Source organism: Neoarius graeffei, chromosome 8, assembly GCF_027579695.1.
Source record: "Neoarius graeffei isolate fNeoGra1 chromosome 8, fNeoGra1.pri, whole genome shotgun sequence".
NCBI classification, from domain to species: domain Eukaryota; kingdom Metazoa; phylum Chordata; class Actinopteri; order Siluriformes; family Ariidae; genus Neoarius; species Neoarius graeffei.
In genome coordinates this window covers 91,195,354-91,207,789 of record NC_083576.1, presented here as the reverse complement: position 1 = coordinate 91,207,789, position 12,436 = coordinate 91,195,354, and the positions used below count along the sequence as shown (strand labels likewise).

The window sequence follows — 12,436 nt, the reverse complement described above, 5'->3', positions numbered from 1 at the left end:
GGGATAAAAGAAAAGGAAAAAGGAAAGATGAGGAAAAAAGAACCCCCCCCCCACTATGATCCTATCAGGAGTACAGTGTGGGAACATTTAAAAACCTCCACAAAAGCACACAATAACACAAGTACACTTTGAAACATGGGACTTGAGGGGGGGGAAAAGGGGGGAAGGAGGGGGTAATCAGGGGTGGGGGGGAAGGGGGTAGGAGGGGAGGGGAGGAGGTAGAGGTAACCCAGCGCAAGCAAGCAGCCGTCCGCTCCTGCAGCCATGCAAACGGCGCTGGTCACGCACCCGCTTGTCACACTGGGGGTGAAAAACAGTGACCGTGGAAAATTGGGGAAGGAATGCGAGAGTGTCTCCCAGCAGTGACCTTCTGGGGGAAATGTTTTCCCAGCAACGGCCTTGATCGAGGCCAGTGCTGTTCAGGGAGCCGAATGTCGATAAGATAGAGATTGTTTAGTCTTTCAAACAGACGCAGTCTTTACACGTCCACACCACTCGTCCATATCTGTCCATTACGTCCATTCTGTTTAATTCAATTCCATTTGGTCTCCGAAATACGTATTCCTTGCAAAGCTGAAAGCTGCTCCGAGATAACAATCATTTTGTGGTTAAAGTTCTGAATGTCCACAGTCCAAGTGCCAACAGCTTTGCCCACCACTCCAATCATCGGGCAGCTTTGTGGGGCTTTGAACAGCTGTCACCGTTGTCTGATTTCCTCGATATACCAGGGCAATGCCTAATCCAATCAGCAAAAGTCCTGTAATCATGGTTCCGAATAGGTAGATATCTTCAATGTCCTCCACAGACGTTCCGGCAGGACAGGTGGGTTCCCCTTAACCCAGAAACTGTGTCAATTTCGTTGGGAGACCAGTTTATCAAATCCATGCTTTTTTAGTTTAGAAATTCAATGCGGAGAGAGTCTCAAAAAAAAAAGGTATAGGCAGATGAGACAAACAAAGAGCACAAGCAGGAAAAAAAGGAGAGGAGAGGAGAGCAGAGATGCGACCGCCTTCCGTGAGAGCACAGAGGAAAAAAATTATTCGTTTTTTAGATGATTTTATCTTCTATTTTTAGACATGTTTACTTCTTCTTTGATTCAGGAGCTTGGTGGCAAATTTGAATTTCCCTCCGGGGATTAATAAAGTGATTCTGATTCTTTGTCACCAGGTTCAGATTGTGGTATTTCTTGGACCTTTATTGGTATTTTCATTCATTTGATATTTCATAAATGATTTTTTTAAAAATGCTGAGGTGATTAGCATCATATTAGCATATACAATATAATGTTTCAAACAAGTCACAGTGGTCACAACATGTGTGTTACAGATTAGTAGAGGTCTGTCCAGCAGAGACAGGCAGGATATGGACTAGCGGCTAAGCTGATTAGCTTCTGGGTCATCACTGTTAGACGTGATCAAGAAACCCAAACACCTGCTGATGAGCTAAGACCGGAAATTAACGTGACTCAGCGCTATATCAGCGCAGGTTAGCGGTGTCAGATTAGCGCTGCGGTGTGTGTTTACAAAGAGTGCGTCAGGGTTTTCTGTGTTTGCTGGTTATGAGTCTAATTCTGGCTTCTACCTGCACTGGAATAGTGAACACTCGTGAACGCTGGATAAAGAGTGATTTAGAAATAAATCTTCACATGACATCATTAAACTTCATAATCAAATTATTCAACAATTTTATAAAGTAGCTGGAAGAGTATGTATTTGCAAACAAAGCTCAATACGGAACGACTATTTATCATTCTGATCGCTTCCAGGTTTCTGCTACACTTTCACCTTTAAGTTTGTGAGGCGTGGCCTAAGGGGCGGGGTTATATCAAACTGCTCAGAGGAAATACGTGATTTCATTTCAGGGCTTTCACTCCAAAGCCCTATTCAGACTGGATTAGTTATACACAGGGAAGTGGGTAATCATACATGTCAACCTATATGGAATGTCCATTTATACGGATTTTATTCAATAAACATAGTATACGGGCGTACAAATAAAGTTATATGGATTCTTTAAAAAAACTTCAATATTTATTTAGAGCTATAATCAATTCCCACGATGATAAAAGAGCGCATAACGTTTACAAACGTACTGTACACCACAGACAGCCAGTAAAGAGTCTTATGAAATCGCGCGTTATCTTGTGGTAGCGAGACTTCGTTCCACTTTTGATCATGCGCACACCGCATTGCGAGAATCCTGGCAACTGTGAAGTAACATTTAGTTTGAAAAGCACATTTCCACCTGAGCGACTTTCAGTAGCGACTGAAATTCTGAATGGGCACTCCGGCAAAGAAATTCAAAACACAATACAGTGGTAGGTTTCGCCCTGAATGGAAGGACCTTTTCAATGGCATAATCCAACCGGCAGCCTCCAAAAACGACGAATACGCACACTGCACACTGTGTGTGTGTGACATCAAAGTTGCAGCATGGGGAGTGTATGATGTGAAAGAACATTTCAAATCGAAACTACATCAGTGGAATGCAAGCCAAAGGCAAAATCAGCCACTGATGACAGTATTTGCGTGCTCAAAAACTGATATGCCAACAACTGGAAAAGACAGAAAACACAAGGTAGTGGGCGTTTTAGTTCAAGTTGGGCAGTGCTCTGTTTACCCCACAGTAACGCTGACTGTGAGAGAGTTTTCTCTCAAGTCAGGAAGATACACACAGAGAGCAGAAAGAACCTGAATGCAGACACACTGACCTGGCCTACTGCAGTGTAGACACTTGCTGTGACATGCAGCCTAGTGAGGGATTGGTGCAGAGTGCTAAAAAAAGCTGTCATGGAGTACAATTCAGAACATTAGAGTGACACTTTGTGTTTTTGTCAAACATTGGAGCTTTGTATTCATTCTGAAGCTTTATTGTTATTAATATTGAATAAAAAGTAACTGGGATATATCATTGTTAATTATCATTCAAATTTTAGGTAAATTATTTTAATTTGCATCTTATAAGGATTTTATAAGGGAAATACGGATTTTGGAGGTTGGTTATACAGGTGGGCGGCACGGTGGTGTAGTGGTTAGCGCTGTCGCCTCACAGCAAGAAGGTCCGGGTTCGAGCCCCGTGGCCGGCGAGGGCCTTTCTGTGCGGAGTTTGCATGTTCTCCCCGTGTCCGCGTGGGTTTCCTCTGGGTGCTCCGGTTTCCCCCACAGTCCAAAGACATGCAGGTTAGGTTAACTGGTGACTCTAAATTGAGCGTAGGTGTGAATGTGAGTGTGAATGGTTGTCTGTGTCTATGTGTCAGCCCTGTGATGACCTGGCGACTTGTCCAGGGTGTACCCCGCCTTTCGCCCGTAGTCAGCTGGGATAGGCTCCAGCACGCCTGCGACCCTGTAGAACAGGATAAAGCGGCTAGAGATAATGGGTTATACAGGTTTGATTGACCAAAGGTTGACATGTATGAGTAATGAAATTATTCCTGGAGTATCCCTGGGATTTTCGTCTTTTCCAAATTTGTCGTGTTAGTAATTTTTACATATTTTACCTTCTATAAAATTACCTTCAGACTACAGATATATTTCGTAATCCATCCTGCCTTCAAGTCCTGTTAAAAATATTATAATTATGACATAAGTGCACTTGAACTCCAGTAGAGTGTCATAATTACAAATTGGTAACTCGTATTTTTTTCCGAGGGCGTGTCAATACCAAAAAGTTAAAATGAATGTGACGCCTTCAACAGATGGTAAGATTTCAGGATTAATTTTGCATATTAAAATAAACTTCTCATCATTGATGATAGAAAAAATATATTCTCATACCATCCATTTTTTTTCTAATGAACTAATGACCAAATGTGGCTTGTGTGGCCACGCCCCTTACAACAAGCACTCATAATAAAGGACAAAATCATTTTTTCTTAAAATCAGGTGTGAAGTGGACGTGGCATTTTTAGAGTGACAAGCACGTTTGTACTGTGAGGAGACACGCCCATCTCTGTATGACTTCTTTCTAATCCAGGATTCAAGATGGCCGACCTCAGGACATCCCATCACATCAGAACCAAAGCATCCGTCCGTCAGGGTTCCAGGTCGAACTGTAACACGTTTAGCGAGTTCATGCCAAGTGATTAAACACCCCGATGATGCTCTGTTCACACTTTCTACCATCATCGTGATTGTCATGTCGAAATCAAAAACCGTTTCGTTCGGTTAAATCGCTGAAGGCTCAGAATGATTCCTATATTAAAGTCCACTCTAATCAATATTTTACTCTTTAACTGAGGAAGTCTTGTTTTAAAATGAGACACCATGATGTAATGAGAGCCGCAATATTGGCTATTTATCACCTGATTCACCTGAACCAAGGCAAATAAGAAGTTAAATAAACATGTCAACTAATCTGATCATCTGTACCCTCTTTGGTTCTCGCACAGATCTGAATCCTGTCTGAGTTTTATATGTTTCAGACGAACCGCTCTTCATTCTGCTCTGCCTTTCCTTCGATGTGTTAACGAATGAGACTGTGTGTGTGAGAATAACGTGTTTAGGTGTGAGAGGCGGGAACTGCGTGTTAGGGAGGGGTGGAAATAAACGGTGTGTTTGTGGATGAATGAGAGGAAAGTCTGATGTCATGCAGTGATTTAGTGGTGAAGTTGCTGCTGTTCGGAACAACTAACAGAACGAAACAGCAGCAGAACGTTGTGTGACTGAGTATGTAGTGAAGTCGTGGCTGAACGAACGCAGGGACAGTAAACGGGAAAAAGGAAACTCATCTGAATGTGTGTTTTGTAAATACACTGCCACTGCTGGTAAAACCGACTGTGCACTCACAGTGCATTCTGGGAAATACATCAGCGACTCAGTATGAGATAACTCAGAGCTGATTCACTCTGATACAATGCAGTGTAGTTCTGTGCAAATAATTTCATTTTAATCAAAGAAAAACTTACACCTCCTTCACTGAGAATGACAGAGGCCACACCCTCTTCACTGAGACCGACTGACACGCCTCCTTCACTGAGACTGACAGATAGAGAGGCCATGCCTCCTTCACTGAGACTGACAGAGGCCACACCCTCTTCACTGAGACTGACATGCCTCCTTCACTGAGACTGACAGAGGCCACACCCTCTTCACTGAGACTGACACGCCTCCTTCACTGAGACTGACAGAGGCCACACCCTCTTCACTGAGACTGACTGACATGCCTCCTTCACTGAGACTGACAAATAGAGAGGCCATGCCTCCTTCACTGAGACTGACAGAGAGACCACGCCTCCTTCATTGAGACTGACAGAGGCTACACCCTCTTCACTGAGACTGACACACCCCTTTTCCACCAAAGCAGTTCCAGGGCTGGTTCGGGGCCAGTGCTTAGTTTGGAACCGGGTTTTCTGTTTCCACTGACAAAGAACTGGCTCTGGGGCCAGAAAAACCAGTTCCAGGCTAGCACCAACTCTCTGCTGGGCCAGAGGAAAGAACCGCTTACGTCAGCGGGGGGCGGAGTTGTTAAGACCAACAACAATAACAAGACCGCGAAAGATCGCCATTTTTAAGTGACGAGAAGCAGCAGCTGTACAAACGCGAAGTCATCCATTTTTATTATTATTGTTGTTGTTGCTGCTGCTGCTTCTTCCGTGTTGTTTTTGCTTCGATATTCGCGCCAAGGTTTATGCAAACGTAGCGACGTAACTGACGTATACAGCGACGTAATGACGTATACAACGACGTAACTGACGTATACAGCGACGTAATGACGTGTCTTCCCTTAGCACCGCGAGCTATGGAAAAGCAAACTGGTTCTCAGCTGGCTCGTAAGCTGAACGAGTTGTGAACCAGCACCAGCACTGGCCCCGAACCAGCCCTGGAACTGATTTGGTGGAAAAGGGGTAACTGACATGCCTCCTTCACTGAGGCTGACAGAGAGACCACGCCTCCTTCACTGAGACTGACAGAGGCCACACCCTCTTCACTGAGACTGACAGATAGAGGCCACGCCTCCTTCACTGAGACTGACAGAGGCCATGCCTCCTTCACTGAGACTGACAGAGGCCACACCCTCTTCACTGAGACTGACAGATAGAGGCCACGCCTCCTTCACTGAGACTGACAAATACAGAGGCCATGCCTCCTTCATTGAGACTGACAGATAGAGAGGCCACGCCTCCTTCATTGAGACTGACAGATAGAGAGGCCATGCCTCCTTCACTGAGACTGACAGATACAGAGGCCACGCCTCCTTCACTGAGACTGACAAATACAGAGGCCCAGCCTCCTTCACTGAGACTGACAGACACAGGAGGCGTGGCCTTTATTGTTGGTAGTTGAGAGAACTTGTACACTGAATCAGTTTTACTGTGTGAATTCAACTCTGAATCATTGGAGTCGACTCTTGATTCACAAAACTCAGTCGGATAATTGACTCTTTTTACATCTCTGTATTCTGTGTCAGTGAGCAAGCCTTTAAATGGTTTATGCTTTAGTAAGTACACTACCTTGGCATAAATCTACTCTCTCTCTCACACACACACACACACACACACACACACAGGCCTCCAGGAAACTGACTGAAAGTGAATAAATGATTTATCACGTCCACTCCTCTCTCTGTCTTTTCCCTTCCTCCTACTATCCACCTGCCTTTTCCTTTTTTTTCCGACCTAGCATCCTCTCTCTCTCTCTCTCTCTCTCTCTCTCTCTCTCCATCCCTCCCTCACACTTTCTCCTGCCGTTGCCAGGACAACCAGAGAGGCCTGTCCCACCTCGGCTCACCTCACCCTCACACACACACCCACACACACAGTGCAGAGCAACCGTCACAGCTCAAACCCACTCAGCACAAATCACACGCTAGCACACAGCATGCCCACACACACACACACACACACACACACCTGACCTGCTGCCTGAAGTGAAAAGAAAGAAGCAAAGGAAGGAAATCAATACACAATCCCATGCAACACTGCACTCGGACACAATTTATATAAATATATAAATGGGGCTGAACTAGCTTGCTAGGTTTCTTAGCGAGCGAACACACGTTAACACTACGTGGAGCAGAGACGCCCCTCACACATTACTGTATAGAGTTCTGAGATGTGTTTCTTTCTTAAGTGACAGCTAGGACTTTGTTTTTTTTTTTGTTTTGTTGGTCTAAGAAATCCATATTAAGAAATTCAAATGAGTGAGGACAAGGCCATGTGTCCGGATTTTGTTTCATTTCATATAAATCAATTCATTAAAAAAAGATTAAAATTGTAACTCCAGTCCTAATTCTAATTTTGACCTGCTAACTTTTTGTACAAAAAGCGAGTCATGTGAGTTATTACGAATTTGGAAAAGTTACGTAACGTAACGTTGCCTCATAAGCTGGTTTAATTCTATCAGAGATTAATTAACATTTTTGATTTACTATTAATTTTATAAAATAAAAATGCCCTTTCGTTCAGGGTGAGTCTTCCCTGAACACATAAAGATTGCAGCGTGTTGTATTTTGAATATTGTTTTAAACAACTTTCTTTGTGTGAATTTCTGACGAGAAATAAAGGAAGATTATAATTAAAAATTATTTATGTATTGGGTGGCACGGTGGTGTAGTGGTTAGCGCTGTCGCCTCACAGCAAGAAGGTCCGGGTTCGAGCCCCGTGGCCGGCGAGGGCCTTTCTGTGTGGAGTTTGCATGTTCTCCCCGTGTCCGCGTGGGTTTCCTCCGGGTGCTCCGGTTTCCCCCACAGTCCAAAGACATGCAGGTTAGGTTAACTGGTGACTCTAAATTGAGCGTAGGTGTGAATGTGAGTGTGAATGGTTGTCTGTGTCTATGTGTCAGCCCTGTGATGACCTGGCGACTTGTCCAGGGTGTACCCCGCCTTTCGCCCGTAGTCAGCTGGGATAGGCTCCAGCTCGCCTGCGACCCTGTAGAAGGATAAAGCGGCTAGAGATAATGAGATGAGATTATTTATGTATTTATTTATTTCTCTTTTTCTTCTTCTCATTATTATAATTGTTATTATTATTGTGCTCCTCAGGACAGCCCATGCGAGGGGGAAGGCTGAGGCGGCCATGACGGCGGCACAGAAAGCGCAGGAGGAGTGCAGACTGGCCAGAATCGCAGCGAAAGAGTTCTCACCTTCATTTCAGCATCGAGGAAATGGTGAGAAACCCAAACATGAAAAAGCACAAAATCCCACACTCACACTCAGATCCCAGCCGAGCACAGACGTGGAGCGTTAGTGGGTGGACTGAATCAAGCACACTAATTAAAATCGACAGATATTAAATCAATAATATGAGTATAAATTCACAGGTGATTATAGAAAATCATGTGCACTGATTGGTCGAGAGATTTGGACTATTTATTTCTGGATAATCACCTCGAGTGACTCGGCAAAATGGCGGCCGATTGCTTCGTCACCGTAAGTGAGGAAGAATTACACATGATGAAAGAAAATTCTGTTCCTAAAACACTAACGATGCTCCGAAGTTTGGTCTAAAACTATTCAAAGGGAAGGTGGGGTTGGGATTTATTTTATCGATTTCAAAACAAAGGATTTTATGCGACTCGGCGTAGATCAGTGACCCAAATCTGCGCTGCAAAGTTATTACATTTACATGAAGATTTTGAAGTTTGAAATAAATTAAAAAAAAATTTTTTTTAAACAATCACCTGTGTATTTACTGTATACTAAAACAATTATCCACCTCAGGCTCAGTGAATAATAACCTCAACTTCATATCATTTATTATTCACAGACATTCACTTCACCTTCTGAGAATAATTTTATATTAATTCTGTCCACATTCACTGGATATGAGCAATCGCACGCTCTGATTGGCTAGTCTACTACTAGGATATCAGCTCATATACCATGAGTACAGAAAAACAAAATGGCGGAGCGTGTTGCTGAACCAGGGCGGCACGGCGGTGTAGTGGTTAGCGCTGTTGCCTCATAGGAAGAAGGTCCGGGTTCGAGCCCCGGGGCCGGCGAGGGCCTTTCTGTGTGGAGTTTGCATGTTCTCCCCGTGTCCGCGTGGGTTTCCTCCGGGTGCTCCGGTTTCCCCCACAGTCCAAAGACATGCAGGTTAGGTTAACTGGTGACTCTAAATTGAGCGTAGGTGTGAATGTGAGTGTGAATGGTTGTCTGTGTCTATGTGTCAGCCCTGTGATGACCTGGCGACTTGTCCAGGGTGTACCCCGCCTTTCGCCCGTAGTCAGCTGGGATAGGCTCCAGCTCGCCTGCGACCCTGTAGAACAGGATAAAGCGGCTACAGATAATGAGATGAGATGAGATGTTGCTGAACCAACCGAGGACGAAATAAAAACTACTACTCAAAAACAAACCCCAAAAAATGATCAAGTATTTAAAAGAAACAGAAACAGGTAAATAAAAGAATATAATTTTTCCCCCAATATCTCCTGTTCTACACTCCAGCCCAGGCAGTGGCAGTAACGCACCTTTAAGTTGGTTTGCGAACCGCTAAAAAAAACCCTAAAGAAGAAGAACCCCTCCCCCCCCCCCCCAAAAAAAAAGCAACAAAATATGGAATGAAAGTATTTGATGGTAAGAACGAATCTTTTTTTATTTTTCAAGAATTATTACTATTATGGCATTTTTCACAAATTGTTCCCGTAATTTTGTCGGTTAGTTTACAAACCGGAAATGATTTTGTCGGACGTTGTGTATAAAGTTTTTATTTATCGAATTTCCAAAAAATAAAAATAAAAATGCTCTGTTTCTCAAAATCCAGTGAATGTGGAGAGAATAAAACAGTTATTCCACTCAAACTCACTGTACATGGATTATAGACAACTCGGTGCTACGCACCTCGTCAGCTATCAGCTCACGTACGACTCGATTTCGTGGAATAACTGTTAAATATTTACATACATTCTTTAAAAAAAACACGTATATTTTACACAACTGTTTGTTTCGGAAATGGAGCGTAGTGATGTTGGCAGGAGTGTGGATGAATATGAAGACTTTTATAATTCATTATATTTAGTGTAAAAGAAAAAGTATATAAATGACATTTTAGGGACGTCGTGGCTCAGGTGGATAAGGCGCCATACCATAAATCCGGGGACCCGGGTTTGATTCCGACCCGAGGTCATTTCCCGATCCCTCCCCGTCTCTCTCTCTTCCGCTCATTTCCTGTCTCTGCACTGTCCTATTCAATAAAGGTGAAAAAAGCCCAAAAAATATCTTTATAAATAAATAAATGACATTTTAATTGAAACAATTTCTGTGTTCTTCTTCTTATTATTCAGACTGTAATATAACGAAGGTTACTGTTCACCTTTTTTGCCTGCTGTGGGTGGTGATGGAGTGCTCTCTCTGTGTGTGTGTGTGTGTGTGTGTGTGTGTGTGTGTGTGTGTGTGTGAGGGCGATGTGGGAGTGAGTGATGACACAGGCAACAGGAGAATGAGGGGAGGCCAGAATTGACCTTTCTAACGCGCCCACGCATATCAAGCTTAAACACACACACACACTTACTGAGGACCCTTAGCAACCGAAAAGAAATTGTAGCTCAAATAAAATAAAAGCTGTACAAACACTGTATTTTTGTGAGGACCCAGTGATTGTGAGGACATCTGACACCGTCTTATTACTGTGAGGATCTGTGGTCATTTCTTTAGCAAAATCTCTATACACACACACACACGCGCGCACACACACACTATTAAAAAGTGAGTTGCATTTTTGCATGATTCTCCACGCATCCTTATATGGTCATAGTTTCCTGTCCCATGTCAGAAAAGGTTCCTTACAAACATCAAAGTTCACGGAAGTGCATTATGGGTATTCTCTATTCTGTATGATATTTGTACGGAAACCTAAATAATAGAAAACGTCCACCGAACACCTTCACCACCCCTGTGAACGAGCGGTTACTATGGAAATGATAAGTGTTGTGGTATAAATAATGAATATTGCTGTCTTAAATAAGTATAAGACGTGTTTACTTTCTTTCGTCCTCAGCCATGTTTTCTCTCCGGCCGTGTCTTGTGTCTTGTTCTTTTTTTTGTCCTTGTCCTCGGCCTCAGTGTTTAGTGTTTTTTTGTTTTCTGGTTTTGACCCTGAACCATCTGTCTGTATTTATTTTTATTATAAATTCCTGCCCTGTGCTTTTGCCATGCTGTGTTTTAATCATCGGATTAAAAAATTGAAAAAATTCAACATGAATTCAACATTAAAACGACTTTTACGATATCAAACCTTTTTGTTTAGAGATTAAAAACAAAATTTTGCAAAGAAACCAGAACAGAAAATGTGTGTGTGTGTGCAGGAGTGGAGTGTGAGAGGCCGAAGCCACAGCCCTCGAGCGATAACGACATGGAGATGATGTCGAGCGAGACTCCAGACAGCACCGAGCTCTACATGAAGGGTTCAACTCCTCCAGAGCTCACTCCTGACGCCAGCCCGGGTCCAAGTCCCACCTCCAAACCTCGGGCCCGCCCCAAAAACGCCCGCTTCTTGCGACAGAGTGCCGTGGATGATGAGAGGGGTGGAGCCTCTGAAATTCAGGTTCTGGTGGAGGGACGAAGCCACGGAAGGCCGAGCGGACGGAGCGGATTAGGAGAGGAATACCCGAGAACGGTGAACACCAACGGTCACCAACGGCACTCCTCGTCCAATCACAAGGCCTCGTCACGGGAGCACGGCTCGTCCAATCACAAGCCGTCGTCGCGAGAGAAGTGGGCGGAGTGGACGTCGCACCGGACGCAGACGCGGCTGCTGGAGCAGGACGAGGAGAAGTTGAGCAACTATGAGATGGAGATGAAGCCGCTGCAACCCATGGACTCCAACTCCCAGAAGCCCTATGGGCAAGGGGAGGAGCGTCACCGGGGCAAGAACCGGGGCAAGAACCGTGGAGACAGGGACAGAGAGAAGGAGAGAGAGAGAGAGGACACGGCACGGCCCAGTGTGGAGGCGATGCAAAAGCTGGACACTCTGCGCGTGGGGGAGAAACTGGAGGCGTGGCCTCTGTGCAGGGACCTCATGCTCTCGCCCCCGCAAAAATCCTCACCCATTGCACTAGAGCACGACAACGAGAATCACACACAGCTCAAAGCCAACTCGGTGAGTGCACACACACACACACACACACAGTTTACACTCTCACTCCTGTGTCCATCACACTGATACACACAAGCATGCTCGCGTTCTCTTTGCGGTTTCGTCAGATCTGTCGTGCGAGTGTGAGTGCACCAGCCCTGCAGGGGGCGCTGTTACACTTTCGAGACAAATTTCTACAACTACAGGAACATTTCTCCTCCTGAAAGACATCCATGTTGAAACGAATCAGCATGGAGCTGCATCGCTGGGTCACGACTCATCACAGGTTCAGGTGTGTGAGCGTGTTCGTTACGCCGGATGTTTCCTGGATCTCGACATGAATCTCTCCGAGACATTTTTATTAACCATGAACTGAGATCGCTTTTCACCTCAGAGAAAAGCGCACACACACACACACACACACACACA

At 44.5% G+C, this 12,436-nt stretch overlaps 1 protein-coding gene across 1 annotated transcript in view; it reads left to right on the top strand.

The window, feature by feature from the left end:
* jph3b (junctophilin 3b) overlaps nt 1-12,436 on the top strand; it is a 97,908-nt gene that overhangs the window by 82,638 nt on the left and 2,834 nt on the right. Inside the window, exons 3-4 of the mRNA XM_060927113.1 lie at nt 7,978-8,102; nt 11,238-12,031. Of these exons, the coding sequence (XP_060783096.1) occupies nt 7,978-8,102; nt 11,238-12,031 (919 nt within the window). The remainder of the gene's footprint in view (nt 1-7,977; nt 8,103-11,237; nt 12,032-12,436) is intronic.